The sequence below is a fragment of the Octopus sinensis genome, linkage group LG6 (genome assembly GCF_006345805.1).
Source record: "Octopus sinensis linkage group LG6, ASM634580v1, whole genome shotgun sequence".
Taxonomy (NCBI): Eukaryota; Metazoa; Mollusca; class Cephalopoda; order Octopoda; family Octopodidae; genus Octopus; species Octopus sinensis.
The window spans coordinates 86,134,290-86,154,755 of NC_043002.1; the positions used below are offsets into that span (position 1 = coordinate 86,134,290).

Below are 20,466 nucleotides of genomic sequence, written 5' to 3' on the forward strand. Positions count from 1 at the left end.
GGAGTAAGAGGTAAGCATAGTGCATGAAAGAGGAAATGTGAAGAAGAGATGTAGAGATGTAGTTTGGTTTGTTGGAGTAGGGTGTGAGAAAAGTTTTCTTGTTATGTGTGGGTGGAACACACAGTGCTACTAGAACTCAGTTTCGCTGATGTGTGTGGGTCTTCTCAAGAACCTCATATCACCAGACATCTCAGTCCATTGTCACTTCATCCGTAAAGCCCAACATCCTCAGACTGGTCCTTACCACTTCATCCTATGTTTTCATGGGTCTACCTCTTCTGCGGGTAACATCCACTTTCAGTGATCAGCACTTCTTTATGCAAGTATCCTCATTCATACACATCACATGTCCAAATGCATGCTGCATTTGATTCCTCTTGTGCCCAACTTTTTTCTCAATACATTTGCACTTTTTTGCGCATGTACACTGACATTGCACATCCAACAGTGCATACTGCCTTCGTTTCTCTCTAGTCTAGGTATGTCTTCTGCATTCAGAGCCCATGTCACATTAACACGGAGTATAGCCATTTGTACACAAGCATCATACAGCCTACATTGTGGTTGGGAAACAAACTACTTACCTTGCAGCCACACCCATGTGTGTGTGTGTGAGAGAGAGAGAGAGAGAGAGAAAGAGAGAAAGACAGAGAGGTGGGTGGGAAGGAGGGAGAAGTAATGGAGCTCAAAAATGATCCTGGCTATTAACTTGGTAACACTCCAATACACATCAGGTTTTGCAAGGTACTCAAAAAGTAGATGTTTGCAATCAATTAACTAGTCATTCTAGCAGTTAGTGCAATGTAAAACCATTGCAGAATGATCCTAAGCATCTTGTAAATCCATTTATGTAGCAATAAGATGCTGCACATATTACACAGTGTATAATATGGTGACGGGACAAGAATGGATAGTTCAAATTTTAGCTGCAACTATTTCCATAGCATAGTTATTTATTCAATAATGCATAATATTACAGGATATTACATAACCTCGCATTATTATATAACCCATACCATTTCATCAATATAGCCTGATGAAATAGATCTATAATATTGTATACTTTGATCAATATGCCTACTCTATTGACAAAATATATGATATTGTGAATATTTTTTCTGACTTACAGGTTTTTAAACTACTATACATATACATACATACACACACACACACACACACACACACACACACACACACACATATATATATATATATATATATATATATATATAAAGTGGTTGGACAAAATAATGGAAACACCTAGCATCATATCATCATAATTTTGAAATATCTATAAAACCACCAAAAGCTTGTTTATTTTTATGTTTTTTGATTTATTATTAGTGTTGCTTAATGTTTTGCTAAAATTGCTGTTTCTTTTCAGATATCATCAGAAAAAAGTAATTAAAATTCATTAAAATGACAGATCTATCAGACTTTCAAAGAGGTTAAATTGTTGGTGCTTGTATGGCAGGCACTAGTATCCTGAAAATAGCCGAAATGTTTGGTGTATCAAGAAGTACTGTCTTGAAAGTAATGACAGCCTTTGAGAAAGAGGGAAAAACCCCCTCATCAAAACAAAACTCTGGAAGAAAACCAAAACTTTCAGACAGGGGCTGTTGGGCTCTTACGTAAATTGTTAGAAAGGGTCACAAAAGTACAGCTCCCAAAATTACTGCAGAGATTAATGACCACCTCGGGAACCCAGTTTCCACAAAAACTGCTCACCGAGAGCTGCACAAAACTGGATTTCATGGGAAGGCTACAATCAGAAAACCCCTACTTTCAAAAACAAATGTAGCAAAGCATTTAGAGTGGGGTAAAAACCTACAGAATTGGTCCCTAGAGCAGTAGAAGAATGTTATTTTCTCGGACGAGTCATCCTTTACCTTATTTCCGACCACCAACTGAATATACGTATGGAGACATCCAGAAGAAGCATATGACCCAAACTGCCTTCTTCCAACTGTTAAACATGGAGGAGGATCTGTGATGATCTGGTGGGGTGGGGCTGTATCTTGGAAATCCGCCAGCCCAATGGTTTCCCTTCATGGCAGAATTAATAGTCAAGACTTTTTAAGCATTTTATCTGATCAAATTCATCCTATGGTTGTGGAACTGTTTCTGGAGGGAAACACAATCTTTCAGGATGATAATGCACCAATTCACACAGCTAAAGTTGTTACTGAATGGTACGAGGAACATTCTAGTGAAGTTGAACATCTTATCTGGCCACCACAAGTAAGGGATTGATATCCTCCACCATCATCACTACAAGAACTGGAGACTGTTTTAGCTGAAGAATGGACAAAAATTCCTTTGGAAACAATTCAAACTTTGTATGAGTCCATACCTCGTAGAATTCAAGCTGTAATTACTCCAAAGGTGGTCCTACCCCGTATTAAAATAAATTTGTTTGAAATTTTAAGGTGTTTCCATTATTTTGTCCAACCACTGTATGTATGTACATACGTACATATGTATGTACAATGCCAACTTGCTGAGGCAGTTCTGAAAGACTATTAAGACCAAACACTTAAGAAAACTGACAAAAGGGTTACTGTTTCATGAAGACAGTGTTCCAGCACACAAGTCCTTGGTTTCAATGGCTGCCGTGTGTGACTGTGGCTTTGAAGTGGTTGGTCACCCTCCGTATTCTCTTGAGTTGGCTCAATCTGACTATCATCTGTACCCCAACATAATAAAAAATACTTGGCCAGGAACCAGTATTGCAGTGATGATGACATCATATCTGCTGTTGATGACTTCTTTGATGAACAGGATGACAGCTTCTTCAGCAATGGAATCAAGGCACTGCAACGCCGATTGAAGAAGTATGGAGATCACAAAGGGATCTATGTTGAAAAATAACCACATTTGGTCACATTCCACGAGAGTATCTTGGTCAGCTTGTGAACTTCTAAGCTGACCCTCATATGTGTATGTGTGTGCATGTGTGTATATATATATATATACTCTCTCCTTTTTTTTCTCTCCTTGTTTCTCTCTTTGTTTTCTGTGTCCCTTTCTGTAGAAGAGCGTAGGCTCGAAACGTAAAAGACTTTTTCTATTCCTGAGTGTTATACTCTGTTTGTTTTGTACACCACCTGTCTTCGTCTTTTGTTGTTTTTTCGTAAACTCTCCCTATATATATATACATATATATATGAGTTGTACTCATGATCCCGAGATTGTGGTTTCAATTCCTTGACTGGGTAGAATGTTGTGTTCCTGACCAAAACACTTCATCTCACATTGCTCTCTGATCACTTTGACACCTAATGCATGGTACACAGTGCACCTGTTCAGACAATATTTGCTTGATGGAGAGAGTGCACTAATGTGTGGCATGAACATTTGATCACTATAAACAAATCATTTGTGCAAGTCTTTCAGCAAACGTTGAATGCTCATACATCATCTTCAATGGGAGAGTCCATCATACATACATACATACATACACACACACATATATATATATACACTCACATGGTTACCCCAGTTTTATCCTGCTTTAATCTCCTACACTTTGGACTGACATATCTCAGCTACTGCCTGAACTTTCTGTACCTCTCCTCATCTACATACAAGCACTCCGCCTGGATTATCACTGGATATACTTTCGTGGATTTCACAGGACTTTTCTGTTGATGAAAAATTGATCTAATATACTATGACGTCTGAATTCTTTTGAACTTTCTGCTTTTTCATACTCTGTATGTTGTTATTTTACCTTTCTTGCCATGCTTGACTGCTAAATCCCCATGTTTTTTTTTATTCTCTCCCTGTTTATTTTCTCGCATTCTTTTCTGTCGAAGAGCGTAGGCTTGAAACATAAAAGACTTTCTCACTTTCCCAAGCATCAAACTAATACACCTGCTTGTTGTTCATACACCTATCTTCGTCTTTTGTTTTTCTATAAATTTCAACTATATATATATATATATATATAATCTTCATTCGTTTGTTTTACATCTATTTTTTCTAACTCTAGTGGATTAGACAAGGACATATTATTGAGGCATTGCCTTTACAGCCAAATGCTCTTCCTGTTGCTAACACTTATTTTCCAAGCAAAAGAGATCAAAAGAACAAAACTTGAGGATTTTGCTGACAGAGAAATGTCAACTGTGTCACTGTCAGTAGCTCTGCAATTTTTCAGAGAAGTGCAGGATATAAATATTCATGCACACACAAACATGATACATTCATCATCATCGTTTAACGTCCGTTCTCCATGCTAGCATGGGTTGGACATTGTCTTTATCATTTTATAAACTTAATACCAAGCTGATTATTGTCTATTTTGACACAATTTCTGAAAAATATAGATAAGCTCGAAATGTTGGCCAAACATTATGCATCTGCATTTATGTCAAAGCTTTTGTTAACTTAGTCCTAGTCTGTTAGTTTAGCCAATAACAAACTGTTATGATCTGAAAACCCAGGTCAAGTATTGATAGTTAGCACTAAGACATAACAGTTGAATACACAAAAAATTTTAGAAATTAAAATCTTTCCTCTTTTCATAGAAAAAGGAACTAGAGGTACACTTAAGTCCTTAAAATGAGGTTATGAATGAGTAGTGCTAGATGCTATAAGCCACCCTTTGTGAGCTAAGTAGGATATGACCATTGTTTTTGCATACCTCACCATTTCCATCATTTCGAGTCACTCTGTTAGCATGTCACTGCACCACTACCAGCCACACACACATACCAATATCACCCCCCACACACTGAGTGGTTAAAAAGAAGTACCATACTATTATCATCACTAACTGCAGACCAGTACATCACAATCCTCATCATCCTTTAACGTCTGTTTCCATGCTGGGATTGGTTGAACAACTTGACCTGAGATGGAAAGCTGAAGGGCTGCATCGGGTTCCAATCTGATTTGGCTTGGTTTCTACGGCTGGATCCGCTTCCTAATGCCACTTTACAGTGTGTGCTGGGTGCTTCTAACATAACACTGGTACAAATGCTCTTATGTGGTGTTGACAAGAGTGCTTTTTATGTAGCACCAGCATGAGTGCTTTTCACATGGCACCAGCAAAGGGCTCTTGCAGGCTAATCCTCCTCATTAGGGAGAATGACCTTAACACTTCCTTTGACGTAGAGGACTGACCCACAAGAACCCTGTGCCATGTAGAACACACTCAAACTGGCACCTTGTAAAAGAGCACTTGTGATTATGATCGCAGTAATTTAATATCTAACTTTAAACAATAACCCTTAATGGAAACTTCTTAGTAATTCTTTAGATATAATGTGATGATATAGATATAACGGAAGGAATATTGGAATGGTTGGTTGAGTAGTGATGTTGATGTATGACAGAGTGCACACAGTTGTAAAGACAAAAGACAAGAACAGTGACGAGTTTCAAGTGAATGATAGCCTGTATTGATATATTACCCCACTACTTTTTGTAGCTATGATGGAAGAGATAGAAGTATAAAGGAAGGTTCATCTTTCAAGTTTTGGAATTGCAGTATGCAGATGGTCTGGTATTAATAGCAGAAAGCATTGATGGATTGAAAGAGATGAATAGGTGGAAAGAAATGGGGAAGTAAAAGATATGAAAGGGAATATTGGAAATCTAAAGTTGATGGCAAATGGTATAAAGAATGTGATGAGGTGGAAAGAAAAGAGAAATTGCCATGTGTAGGAAGGGTGTTTGAGTAAATCCCATTAAATGTATGATAGCTGCGTGGATTCATTGAAAATGTAGTGGTGTGAAATCTACAATAAAATATGTGTATGAAGGGTATGTTGAGCTGGATCTTGGAAATGGTATGAAGATGGAAGATGTAAAAACATTTTGTTACTTGATAGACAAGTTGAACAGTGAAGGAGAATCAGACTTGAAAGGGAAAAAGTTATATGTATGACTAGTGTTCAAATGTAGAGGTAAATATCACTCTGAAACTGAAAAGAAATATATTTATTGCATGTGCAAGAAATCCTATGATTTGTGGGAGTGAGACATGTGTAACGAATGAAGGGCACCATAGAATGTAAATGAGAATGATTCAATGGACGAACAGGGTATGGCTGAGAAAGGAGGACAAACAATGAATTGGAGAGAATGATAGGAATAGAACTGGTGATAGATGTTGCAAAGAGTAATGGGATGAAATGCCTGGATCATGTGCTGAGGAGGGATGAAAATGACTGAGAGAAAGCGCCGGGAATGAATGTGGAAAGAAGTAGGAGTGAAGACCGAGAAAGAACATAACTAAAGATGATGGAAGAAGAAATGAGGGCAAAGGGGTGAAGAGGATAAGGTAAAATAGAGATCTGTCAAACGGCCTGCACAGCTAACCCTTGTTTTAGCAGGGAAAATGACCATTAAATCCCTTGTTGTTTTCTTTTTGGCTCACAGATATTCAAAAAGCTGAGGACATGGAAGGATTAAGATAATTTGAGAATTTTATCTACTTCTGCTTTTACCATCTTTCTAAAAGACAGTAAAGAAGAGGACAGTATAATATTTTAAGGTTAACAAAATCTAGAATGCCTTTCAAAAGCACAAAAGTTTTGAAATGATACCTAACCCTTTAGCATTTAAACCGGCCATATCTGGCCAAAAGTATTCTGCCTGTTTTATGTTCAAACTGGCCAGATCTTGTCTCTCACACCAACCCTACAATATTGTTTTAAAACTTAACAGCTACCTCATCAAAATCTCATAGTTACAAGATTAATGAATGATTAGTTCAAAACAATGTGGATAAAAAAAGGATTAATTTTGGCAGAATAATGTGAACACTAAAGGGTTAAGAAAATAAAAGACACTCTTCTTTTTGCTGCACATTTGTCATCATATTACTATGTTACCATGCATATATCATACACTTATATGGCTAACAAGTAACATCATACCAAATATAATTTACATCATGATTAACCACAGCAGAAATTATACAATAGTTTTAAAAAGTTGATGATAAATAATGAAGATAAAAAAAATGACAAAGACAAAAAAAATGAAAAGAAAGGAAAAAGAAACAAAGAGAAGGAGGAAGAGTTAAGAGAAAAAAGTAAGTGGAAGAGAAGGAAAACACGAGGAAATATTTATAGTGTAGCACTACTACTGCTTTATCATCTAAACTAAATTGAGCACAGTTAAGTAAATTATTTTAGGTTATGAGCCAACAAGGAAAGATTTTAATGTTATTTTTTATTCCAAAATTAACTGAAAATATCCAGGAACAACTTTTGTCAAGAAATGCCAAAATAATCATGAATGAAACAAAAATGAGTCATAAATGACAAAACAGAGCTACATAAATAGATTGTCTAATTCTTTTACTGGTTTCAGTATTCATGCTGTAGCCATTATGGGGCACTGATTTCATTGGTTTTAGTCAATTATATCAACTCCTGTTCTTAATCAGGTATTTATTTTAGCAATGTCTATTTATTGATTGGTTAAGTCTACCTTAGTGGAAAGGGATGTCACTAAATATCTAAATATCACAATATATTTTTGTTACATGAAATGGTTTATAGAAATGTTTCATAGCCACCTGTCTCTTTTTTACACCACTGGAAGAAGAGAGAAGTTAAAGAAACATCTAGATGTTCCTGAAGGTTACCATTAGGTAAATATATGCATATTTTTCTTTATATGGATATATTTGAACTTCATTGTCTTTGTTTATTTATTTATTTCACATAGACATTGATCATAGTGACCAAATAATTCCTAATTACTTTTAGAACACTTTCATGATTATGATCCTTGGATAGTCAAATTAAGCTGTGCCTTGAGAGGTTCATATACCTATTTACCTGATATACATACACACACACACACAAACATATATATGCATGCACACATACACACACACATACATGTGTGTATGCATGCTTGACTCAGCTCTACATTACTTAAAGTTTCATAAACACAAGTCATGTCTACCTTATCATATTTCAGAGATAAACTGTTATCAAATGTGTGTAACTCTGACCAAAGATGCTAAGTTCTACTTTCTATAATTTGTTCATTCACTTGTTCACACATAAACAACAGACTTCCACAGAGATTCTGCCAATCAAATTTCATTCTTTGATCAACCCAAGGCCATGATAGAAAACACTTGTTTAAAATGTCACCACGAAGGTGAGACCAAATTCCAAACTACACACCCCAACTTCTTAACTAGACCTTGTTATAAATTCATTTAAAAAAAAGTGTGCCAGATCAGACTGGGCCTGGTGCAGCCTTCTGGCTTCCTAGACCCCAGTTGAACCGTCCAACCCATGCTAGCATGGAAAGCAGACGTTAAACGATGATGATGATGATGTCACATTGTGTTTTGAGAGTACTACTGCGCATAACAGAAATTAAAGGCATGTCAACCTAAAATATATTGTCCATCTAAATTGTACTGACTATGGCCTAACACATAAGAAATTGAAAGGGTGTGACAAACTCTGTTCATCATCAGGACCTTTACCAATGATAGTACTTATATATTATACAAATAAACACACATGCATGATTGTATGTATGTAACTTGTATCAGAGAGGAAAATGTAATGTTAAGTATAGTCTAGGATAAAAATAGGACCACACTGTAACCAATGTGCTTCATCTGGGGATTATCAATGTGCTTGAATTTATTTTTAAAAGGTTTTCTAAGAAGAGGAGGAGAGGCAGTACTCATGACTCCTTCCAGGGCTACGGGGGGGGGGGAAGAGGCAAAGTTATCCTTGTTCCAAAGACCTAACCTGAATACTAGTACAGAATGGACTCTATTAAAAGCACCAAAGCACTAGGGGATGAGGTTAAACCAGCTGTCATAATTCACTGTCCATAATTCTGCTCTGTCAGAGCTACCTAGTAGCCATTACAGATTTATTATAGTCATGATCTTATCTGAAGAAAAATGGCATAAAATGCCTGGCTAATGAAAATATTTTGAAATGACAAAACATCTTTTAGTGTCATTTAGTGGATTGCTTTGTCATACATTATTCAAATGCTATCAATTATTATCACATTAAAGAATTGTTTTCATCTAACATATAAAAATATTATCATTTTCAAGATTACAGCATATTTTAATATGGCTATCATCATTAACTTTTTATGTAATATCAATTAGAATACACAGTTGTTATTAAAAGCAAAACTGAAGTGATACACTAAGGGTGCTTCAAGCTATATATTTTAAGTTTTAAACAATTAAACAGCATGCTCACAATATAGACAGGGCAGCCATGACTGGAACACTAATTAAATTACTTTTTTTCCCATCAACATAGTACTTTGGCATTTAGTATGTTTCAATTAAAGCAATCAAACGCAGATGTTTACTTTGTTCTACACAAAATGTGTAAAATATTACTTACTAGCCATTTGATGATATCTAAATGTCCCATTTGTGCTGAAGCATGTAAACAAGACATTCCATCAAAAGCAGTTATCTTTAAGGATCCTTTTGCTTCAGTAACAACGTACTTGAGTATGTCTAGCTTCCTTTCTTGACTTGCTAAATAGGCAGGAGTAGCGCCATTGTTCATTTGCATATTCACAGACCTGTAAAAGTAAAATTCCAATATTACAAATACATTCATTCAACCAAGGTGGTAGATATAAAAGCAGAACTAATTTAGCTATTTCTCCATAGACTGAAAAAAAATATGAACAGTCTTAACTGATTTTGAAACCTTTTTGGACTCTCATCAGCGGTATCTACATCAATTTGGCCAATCCCAGAGAAACAAGCAGCCAATTTGTTTATATATAGACGCAGGAGTGGCTGTGTGGTAAGTAGCTTGCTAACCAACCACATGGTTCCGGGTTCAGTCCCACTGCGTGGCATTTTGGGCAAGTGTCTTCTGCTATAGCCCCAGGCTGACCAATGCCTTGTGAGTGGATTTGGTAGACGGAAACTGAAAGAAGCCTGTCGTATATATGTATATATATATATATATATATATGTGTGTATGTTTGTATGTCTGTGTTTGTCCCCTAGCATTGCTTGACAACCGATACTGGTATGTTTACATCCCCGTCACTTAGCGGTTCGACAAAAGAGACCGATAGAATAAGTACTGGGCTTACAAAGAATAAGTCCTGGGGTTGATTTGCTCGACTAAAGGCGGTGCTCCAGCATGGCCACAGTCAAATGACTGAAACAAGTAAAAAGAAAAAGAAAAAGAAAAAAAGAAAGAATACTCAACAATTCCAGTAGCCACAAAGAACTGGAGCTACTAAGTAGCATACTACGGAAAAAATAAAATAAAATATTACATCTATTTTTATATAGACAAAATCAAAAATATGGAATTGTTGAAATTACAATATTTCAAAAAGGCAATGAATTGAAAGAGTAATCTGATTTCAAATCATGCCAAGGTCAAACTTTGTTCTTCATCCTTTCGAGGTTGGTTGATAAAAAAAAGTGCCAATCTAGGGCAGTGGATTGGTATCTTGCAGTAGATGTTTCAGCTTTTGTGTTCTGATAACAACACTGTGATGACATTGGAACCAAACTGTATTAATCCAAGTTAACAACCTTTCTCTGGGATAAACATTGGTGACATGGACAATGGAGCTTTGTATGCATGGGCCACTGCTAGTTTTCCTAAAAATACTTGTATAGGCCTATACATGCATGTGCAGATGCATGGTCAACATTGACCAATAGAAGTCCTATGTATTTTTAAAAGAATAAAATATCAGATAAACTATGCATGCCACTACTTTTATTGTTTTTGTTTTTTTATGGCTTAGCTATAGGATAAAGGGTAACTTGAACTAAATGTTTATGGTGAAATTCTTTAACCTCTCGCAATGTATATAAAAAAAATTAATATAGTTTTCTACATAGTTGCAAGGTTTATATTTACAGAAGCAGGTGTGGTTATGTAGCTGATAAATTTACTTTACAAACATGTTGTTCAGTATTTGATCCCTGTGTGTGGAACCTTGGGCAAGTATCTTAAACTATAACCTCTTAGTTCACCAATATCACGTTGGTGAAGTTTGGCAGATAGAAAATTTGCAGAAGCCCTCATCCATCTAATACATGCAAGCATGGAAAAGTAGACATTAAAAGGAAGATGATGAGATAGAAGATACATACATACATACATACATACGTACGTACGTACATACGTACATACATACATACATACATACATACATACATACATACATACATATATATATACATATATATATATACTTGTAGTGATCAATAAAATAAGTAACAAACTGAAATAAGTACTGAGATCAATATGATTGACTAAATCTTCATAAGACAGCAGTTTGACATAGCCACAGTCCAATGAAGGAAACCAGTAAAAATATGTAAAAAAAAAAGAAATCTTGTATGACATTAATACCTTTTTTCAATGGCATTTAATGATCCAAGAGAAGCTAAATGGCAATAACCAATAATCAAAATTAGGTCAAAATTCTCCAGTCACTAGATTATCTCTACTCAATCAAACTTGCCACAAAAATAATTAATATCAAAGGTAATTATTATAATTTTAAAGAAACTTGATAGAATCAAAATAAAATAAATTCTCTAATTAGCTAACTGAAGTTGCAGAACCAACTACCACCTATACTTTGACTTTCTGATTGTTATATCTATAATTATTAATAGTGAGCAACAAGAGAAATTTATATTTTTACCATCTAGAAATAGCATACCTCCCCTCTAATTTCACTGTGCTGTGATCATGATTTCAAAATTATAAATTAAAATTGTCCAAAATAATTATTAACTTAAATATCTTAGATAATAGCAATTAGCAATTTTAAATAGTGATTTAATTGGTCACACAGAAAAATTGTTTTGTAACAAATATTAGAAGCCAGGTTAATAAGGATGTTTTTGCTTTTTTCTTTTTTAAAAATGTTTGATGAGTAAAATATTTTTAAATAGACACATTTTTTTATTCATAAATATGTACTATTTAAGGCTGATTGAGGTTTGAGTCTTTCATTTAGCTCACTTTGAAGAATACATCAAATGTTCATTTTAATCAATTCCTTCATTCCATAAACTTCTTAACAAATCACATTAACTTCTTCAAAAAAACTTTAGAAAAAACACAATTCACCAGATTACTATCCAAGAACAAAATATTACATTAACTATAACATCAGCTTTTTTGCTTTGTTTTTATAGCTTAACTAGAGAATGAAGGGCAGCATATGTGACTTTTAAGAAGTACATCTCTCCTCATTCCATGGTCCAGGAAGAGATGTGCTGCTTTCTACTGAATCAACCCAAATCAAGGACTTTGTTAAACAAAGAGGTATCCAAATAGCAGTTGTGAGGTTAAACTAGTCAATGGATGGATTAGGACTATTATCCAAGAATAAATACAAACTGACTAGTTGGGAAGGGAGCTTCTTACCCACACAGCTACGCTTCTGCCTATACTTGGAAAACAACTAAATATTGATGACAAGAAAGGCACTTGGCTGTAGAATGCTGCCTCAAATACATCCCCATCCAATCCATAATTGCTTGGAAAAAATGAGCAAATGAATACACTGAAGATGATTTAAAACTTTTAAACCTATCCTATATCATAGTGAAGAAAGTTGAATTATACGAACGCAAATTTCATTTTGTCTTCTTATTAATAAAGAAGTGGCAAGGGTTAACAATTTCCATAATATTGTTCTTGTGTGGGATGGGGGCTGTCCAGTAATTGTTAGTTTGAGAGCTTAAGAGCAAACAAAGAAAGAAGCATTTTTCACTTATATCTTAGACTAATGAAGCAATTATCTAAAGTTTTCAATGACCCTTATTCAATTGCAGAAGATACTCTCTTATAGATAATTTCCAAGCAATCACTGATACTGAATTTGATTTAAAGGATGTAATCAATAAATTCCCTGTTAACTTTGATCTATTCTTTGATCTATAAGGGTTTGAAAGAATGAAAAATGCTGCTGCATTTATGAAGGTAAAGGACATTAGGCAGATATCTATCTGCTGGTACTTGGTCACTTCAAATGATATCAAAGTAATCTATTAAACCAAAATTAAAATGACTTTAGACTTCATAGAAATTCCTTGACTCACTTGGTTTCACTTCAGAAATGAAATATTAATCAGTATAAGAGAAATTTGACATTTACCTTATCTATCACAAAGCTTATCATAAGTGAAATTAGTTTCTGAGAATTCACTTCAATGCTCTTCTATTAAAAATCAATTATGATATTATTTTAAATAACTATAACAGAAGCAGCCCACCAAAAAAAAGGCAATAAATTAGTGGTATATCATAAAGGAATTTTATAATAATGACAATGTTTTCTGACATAATAAAGAATAAAAATCCTTCTTGAGTCATATAGACTCAAAGGGCTGGTTTCCCAGTTTCTGTGGTGTGTATATTTCCCACCTGGATGGGACACTAGTCCATCACAGGATTCCTAATTTTTTGCCAGCTGAGTCAACTGGAGCAATGTGAAATGAAGACAATGCTCAAGGAGACAATGCAAGCACCTGGTACAGGAATCAAATCCCCAACCTTATGATCATGAGTTCAACACCCTAACCACTAAGCCATGTGCCTCTACTCTGACATGGTTTACTTAAAATTTAAACATATTAAAAAAATTTCTTAGTGAGGAGGGAGGAAAAATCACATGACTCTTTATAGGGCCTCTCAAATTGGTGGAGAGAATGAGGAAGCTATTCTCAAACTGTAATTAAGAAGTTTGTTTCACATTTATTAAGTTCCAGGTTCATTCTCATTGCAGTACACCTTGAGCAACTATCTTCTTATGAGTAAACCTGTATAGATGAGTGAGAGTGTGTGTGTGTGTATCTATGTACATGTACCTATGTCTGCGTGTCCTTGTGTTTGTGTTATATTTCTCCCCCACCACAACTTGACAGCTAGTGTTGGTTTATTTATGTCCTTATAACTTAGCAATTCAACAAAAAAGACACATAGAATAAATACTAGACTTTAAAATGAGTACTGGGGTTGATTTGTTCGATTAAAATCCTTCAAGGCAGTGCTCCAGCATAGCCCCAGTCCAATAACTGTAAAAGATTAAAAATAAGGGATCTTTTACTTCACTAATCTTCAAAAGCATGGTCACTGACTGGAATACTTCAAGAATATGAAATATTAATGCAGAAGAAAAAATTGCATCAGGCATCTACCACTTTTATTGAAATCATCTGGCAGAGAATTCTTGCCTGGCTATCCTTGCCAAATTGTCATAGTACAATTCATAAAATGAATTTGGCTAATGGCCTGACTAGCCCTGCTAATGAAAGCAAACTTGTTCAAACCAGAAGAAAAATAACAGTTCAAACATATGGAAAAGATAATTTTAAACTATATTTGATAAGATTTATATTTTATTCCTGTAAATATTTGATTGACACCCTTTCAATACATCAGTTTAAACACTTTTAAAAATACTTTTCATAGTGCTAATCAATGTCTGAACTTTCTAATTTTATGTTGTCATATATTTGGTTCTGATATCCTATTGTTGTTGTTGCAGTTGTTTAATTTCAGGTTGGATTTGATCAGCTCTGATCAAGCAGTCAAAGGTGCTCCAACTGTGATCACTCTGTCTCTGATTCAAACATTGTGTATCAAGGATTACATTATCCGATGTGTCTTTGCTTTTTTCATTTGTGATTATAAAGTGTGACTCAAGAGGGATTTAGCTGTTATTTCAAGAAAGTCAAGCAACCATATAGACACTCTAATGCTGGTTTGAATTTCATGTCTTTCATATGCAGCTATGAATCATACCAGAAATGGGAACAATTAAATTAAATTGTGCATATTATTTCTAATATGTGCATAATATACTCTTTGTGGAAATCCTTCAGTTTGTCTATTTGAGATTATCTGATTTCCTGTTATACACACTTATGAGTTAATTCAGGAACTTGTCTCTTTAGAAATCACTTTGTGTCTCATCTTAATCTAGCAGTGCTTCAATAACACATTGCAATTTATCAACATGAATGCATTCACTTGAAATAAATAGTATTAGGGACTCTATAAGCAATAACACAATCATCCCATCTAGGAGAGCAGTAACTTTGAACAAAAATTCTAAAGAGTAAAGAGATCTCTTTATCTTGCCACTCAAGGACAATCATCTCTCAAATATTGGTAGCATAAAATGCACCTAGTCTATATGCCATAGGCTGAACCTCTTCAGTTTGGCACTCCATGGTCCAGCAATTTGCATGGATTAGCACTGTTTGAATTTTTGAAAGCATTATCAGATGCATTATTTCCTGTTTCAACCTTGTTCTAGCTTTGATAAGACGTCAGTGACCTTCGAACGCTGGGCCTCACAGAGGCAATGACGAAAGACCGAGACCTCTGGAGATATGCTGTGACTGCGAAGACCCAACAAATAACATGAGTTCATGGCTGTTTCCTGCACCAGCTTCACATAGCAGCCCTAGCCCATCCAAAGTACCTTGGATCACAGGACGGCCTGCTGTGCTTACCTTGGATTGTAGGGTGAACTGCTGTGATTGAGGAGACCTATTGAGTCAAGTACATCATCAAAATAAAAATCAAATGGAAATTGTAGTTGTGACACCCGTGCCGGTGGCACATAAAAAGCACCATCTGAACGTGGCTGATGCCAGTGCCACCTTGACTGGCTTCTGTGCTGGTGGCATGTAAAAAGCACCCACTACACTCACGGAGTGGTTGGCGTTAGGAAGGGCATCTAGCTGTAGAAACACTGCCAGATCAGACTGGAGCCTGGTGCAGCCTCCTGGCTTTCCAGACCCCGGTCGATCCGTCCAACCCATGCTAGCATGGAAAACAGACGTTAAACGATGATGATGATGATGATGATGTTGAAATAGCAATGAGATGGAAATTAACCTCTAAGAGTAGCTCCTATTTACATAGGAAGTTATAAACTGTTTTCTGGCTTTTATCCATGGCCCAACAATTATCAAGTCGTAAGATTGTTAGATTTAAGGATTTTAGCCTATATTGAGTAGTTGATGATAAAAATCCAGCTATAAAAATATGTCAAAAAACGTGACATAACCAAAAACTGAAAATTTTCTCCACTACGATCTCTACCAAAATCATGAAGGACTGCAACAAGTGAGAAGAGACTGTGATACCCACACAACCCATCCCATCAGAGAAAACAAGCATAATAATGATGATGATGTGTCTTATGAGATCTTGAGATATTTTCTTTTGTGGTTACTGAATAGCAAACACAGAAACAAAAGTTGGGCTTCCCCAGGTCAACGTACACAAGATGCATTTCATGAAGCTAACCTTCATATGCCATTCTTACGACCTATTATGTTCAGGAACTCGTCATTTTCTTGAGTTGACCTTTGTTTTAATATTTATTTTAATATTTGTTTGTTTATTCTAGTTTCATAAATAGCTCAAATGACTCCTAGATTTTGCTATGGAGGATATATATTATCTGTATACATATATTTCAAAGTATTTTTTTTTTATCAGATACTTATCGTTTGTTACATTTCACATTAATATTTGTGAAATTGAAGGGAGTTTTAATTTATCTGATTATATCTGATGAATAATGAAATATAATAACTCTATAATATTAGATAAAAATCAATTGATTCTGATCCAGCTATGTTATACAAATTAAGAGTAAATAAAATATGAAACAATGACAAAAAGATAGTAAATGTTTTCAGGAAAGTACTACAAAAAGAAAACTATTGATAGTTTTAGAATAAGACAAAAATTGTTTAGGCATAGTTCTATTTAATGTTATAATTGAGATTATGATACCTGATAATAAACAGAACCAACCTATTGTTAACTATTATAAAACTGATATGTTACAAATAAAACTTTATTTCCTCTGTATAATGACAAACAAAATCATTTTAGAAACCGCAAGCAAATAAATTCCAATCAGTATTGTTTAGCTTTTAGGTGTTTTCAATATAAAATTGTAATTGAAATTTTCAGATTCATGATTGTGTGATATTGGCTGATTGTACATGAAAGCATGTGATTTGATATCTCAAATACAACATGGATGATAAAACTAGTACTGTAATAAAAGCATATATAAGGAAAAAAAACACAAATTTATTCTGGAAATTGGTTTAATCTTGCAGCAAAATATGAGTTTTCTGTTCTTTATTTGTATCTTTTGTGTTTCTCTCAACACTCCATTATCAGATATCATTAAGAAATGTGATGTCCTTTAATGTTTGAAACATGAGTGAAAAATAAAAAAGATTTGTGGATACGAGAGATAAATGAAAAGAGTACAGTCTGTTGGATGTGCAGTGGCTAGATGTTTCTTAAGCTCCTTACTACATTTGCCACAGTCTGCTAAACAAACAAACTCAAACTTAGAACAATACATACACACAGCTATCATAATACTTGCACTTTGATTTGGTAGCAAACAAATATAAATTACAAATTCTTGAAACATCTTGAATAGTCACAGGATTAACTAGGTCCCAAGGATTCTGTTTCCCAGGAGGAGGAAGCAAGTGATCACCAGAACAAACACTGCAAAGCATTCAGTCTTACACTTAATAATTCCATTAAATTACTGATGTGTGCTGGTACTTTATTTGCTGACCACAAAAGGTTGAAGGTCAAAGTCAAACTTTGTGAGATTTGAACTCAGAGCATAGTAAACTGGAGCAAATTGAATAGAATGCTTTGCTGAATTTGCTCCAGTTTATTATACTCTGAGTTCAAATCCAGTAAGGTATTCTATTCAATGTTTTAACAACTCTACCATTTTGTTGCCTTCTTGGTAAGAATTTCTGTTAATTCCTCCAAATCTCTTGAGAACAAAACTGAATCTATGTGAATATTTAGTTTTAAAAGTGATGAAAAATTTCTCTAAATAATGATCATTAAAAATTATATTAAAAATTCATGGATATTATTCAACAATATGATATAAAGGCAGCCAAAACTAAGGTAGTTGTTGTTGTTGTTGTTTGTCTTATGATCATCCCAGACTAAGCAGACCTATAATCAAAAACATTCCAGCCCTGATGCCTTGATGATCCAGTTTCTTTTTTTTTTTTTTTTTTATAGAACTACATTATCTAATGTATTTTTTCTCTTTTAAGATAGCAGGATATGATTTGAGGAAGATTTGGTTGTGTTTACTATTTGGTCAAACAACTGCAGAAAGGATCCTTCCTCACTGGGTCTGCCAAAAGTAAGGAAGCTTGGTTATGTAGGAAAAATGGATGATGATAATTAGCCGTAGAATGTATATTGTTAATAAGAGACCAGAGACAATCTTGAAAGAAGCACTAAAGCTAACTTGAAAGGAGATAATTGTTTCTAATTTCGACACAAGGCTATTAATTCTAGTAGTTGGTGTTAGTCAATTACATTGATCCTAATACTTGACTTGTGTCTCAAAAAGGACGAAAGCAGGATTTGAACACAGAACGCAAATAGTTGGAACTAATACTCTTAGGCATATTCTGTATTCTCTAACAATTTTGTCAGTCTGTTGCCTTAACTTGGAAGAAGATAATGAATAATAAAATTGCACTGTACTGTTAATTTTATCACTGTTATAAGTTTTAATAAGTTATGCATACAAAGAAGCAACTAAATGCTCAGAGATAAATGAAAGGCACAGATAAGAACTTGTGTGACTTTCAGTGTCTCCTGGTACTTACACTACTTACACCAAAGATTTGATGCTTAGAGATGAATGAAAGTCATAGATAAGGAGTTATTTGATTTTTAGTATCCTCTGATATTTATAGTCAAGTCTAAATGCTTAAAATGATTAAAGGGCAAAACTAATAAGTCAAGAGCGTTTTAGTTTGCCTGAATTTTTCTGATACAAAAGTGAAATAACAAAGTAATGAAGATGGAGAGCTTCTTACAATGCAAAAAGGAAAAGTATGGTAACCTTTATATAGTTCAGACACAAAGACCCATCATAAGATATAAAGAAATGGCCAAATCTGCAAAGATTCACATTTATTTACTCTGTTCACTTCTGATGATAGATCTTTATGTCTGAAATATAAAAAGGTTACTAAACTTCCCTGTTTACATTTTAAGAAAGTCACTGTCTTCATTATTTTCTTATCAACTAGTATCTTGTGATATTTACATTGGTATGTCAGTGCCCTGGTGTAACTGTGGGAGATTTTTCCTACTAATTGAGTGGTTTCTCTCAGTTTTTCAAAACACTATACTACACGTATGTGAGACTCTACTATATGCGTATTTAGTTATTCAGAATGCTCTCCTGAAGTATTTTCCCCATCAGCTATATTATTGATAGTCACAATCATCAACCCTATACTGTGTTTGTGTTTGCATGCACATGTACATGCATATACTAAGGCACAGATATGGCTGTGTGATAAAGAAGTTCACGTTGCAACCACATGGTTTTGAGTTGAACAAAGAGAAACGAAACTCATCATAAATATATACTCTTTTACTTGTTTCAGTCATTTGACTGCGGCCATGCTGGAGCACTGCCTTTAGTCGAGCAAATCGGACCCAAGGCTTATTCTTTGTAAGCCTAGTACATATTCTATCGGTTTCTTTTGCCGAACCGCTAAGTTACGGGGACATAAACACACCACCATCGGTTGTGAAGCGATGTTGGGGAGACAAATACAGACACAAACATATACACACACACATACATATATATATATATGCAACAGGCTTCTTTCAGTTTCCGTCTACCAAATCCACTCACAAAGCTTTGGTCGGCCCAAGGCTATAGTAGAAGACACTTGCCCAAGGTACCATGCAGTGGAACATAACCCGGAACCATGTGGTTGGTAAGCAAGCTACTAACCACACAACCACTCCTACACCAAGAAAATGGGCTAAATCCTGGAAACACTGCAATACCAGGCCAACCTGTGGCAAAGGTAGAGCAAGCCCCTAACACTTCGGCTCATTCTAAAAATCAGTTTAATATCGATGGCCTCAAATAGGAACCGTATCAGATATTAGGCTGATAAGAACAGATACTACAGTTTGATCTTAGCCAAAGGGCTGGATAGGCAAATAAAAGAAAATTATACTCAATAGATTTAGTAGTTGTTATAAATATTATTTAATAGCAGTTTGACTCAGCTCCATATGATTTAAAGATTTGTAGGTTCATAGGACGAACCTGTCTCATCAAATTCAAGATGTCTTCTAGCTGTTAGACCTCTCTACTGGTCAACTCAGGTTACATGATGTTATTGGTCAACATCAGTTCTTCTCTCTATTCTTAGGTCCCTATGCTTGGTCAAGATGTTTCCGTCTACCAAATCCACTCACAAAGCTTTGGTCGGCCCAAGGCTATAGTAGAAGACACTTGCCCAAGGTGCCATGCAGTGGGACTGAACCCGGAACCGTGTGGTTGGTAAGCAAGCTACTAACCACACAACCACTCCTACGCCTAGAAAATGGGCTAAATCCTGGAAACACTGCAATACCA

The 20,466-nt window shown here is 35.0% G+C and overlaps 1 protein-coding gene and 1 non-coding gene across 5 annotated transcripts in view; both read right to left on the reverse strand.

Annotated features, from left to right (window-relative positions):
* The window catches only part of LOC115212841 (espin), a 251,507-nt gene that overhangs the window by 144,829 nt on the left and 86,212 nt on the right, over nt 1-20,466 (reverse strand). For 3 of the 4 annotated variants that reach the window (XM_029781613.2, XM_029781611.2, XM_029781612.2), the window contains exon 2: nt 9,369-9,555. In XM_029781613.2, the coding sequence (XP_029637473.1) occupies nt 9,369-9,555 (187 nt within the window). Of the gene's footprint in view, nt 1-9,368; nt 9,556-11,251; nt 11,291-20,466 lie in introns of all 4 variants that reach the window. The other variant, XM_036504123.1, reaches the window with a different exon arrangement.
* Nucleotides 19,852-20,045, reverse strand: LOC115213640. The gene has a single exon (XR_003881862.1). It is a non-coding gene; the product is annotated as a U2 spliceosomal RNA (small nuclear RNA).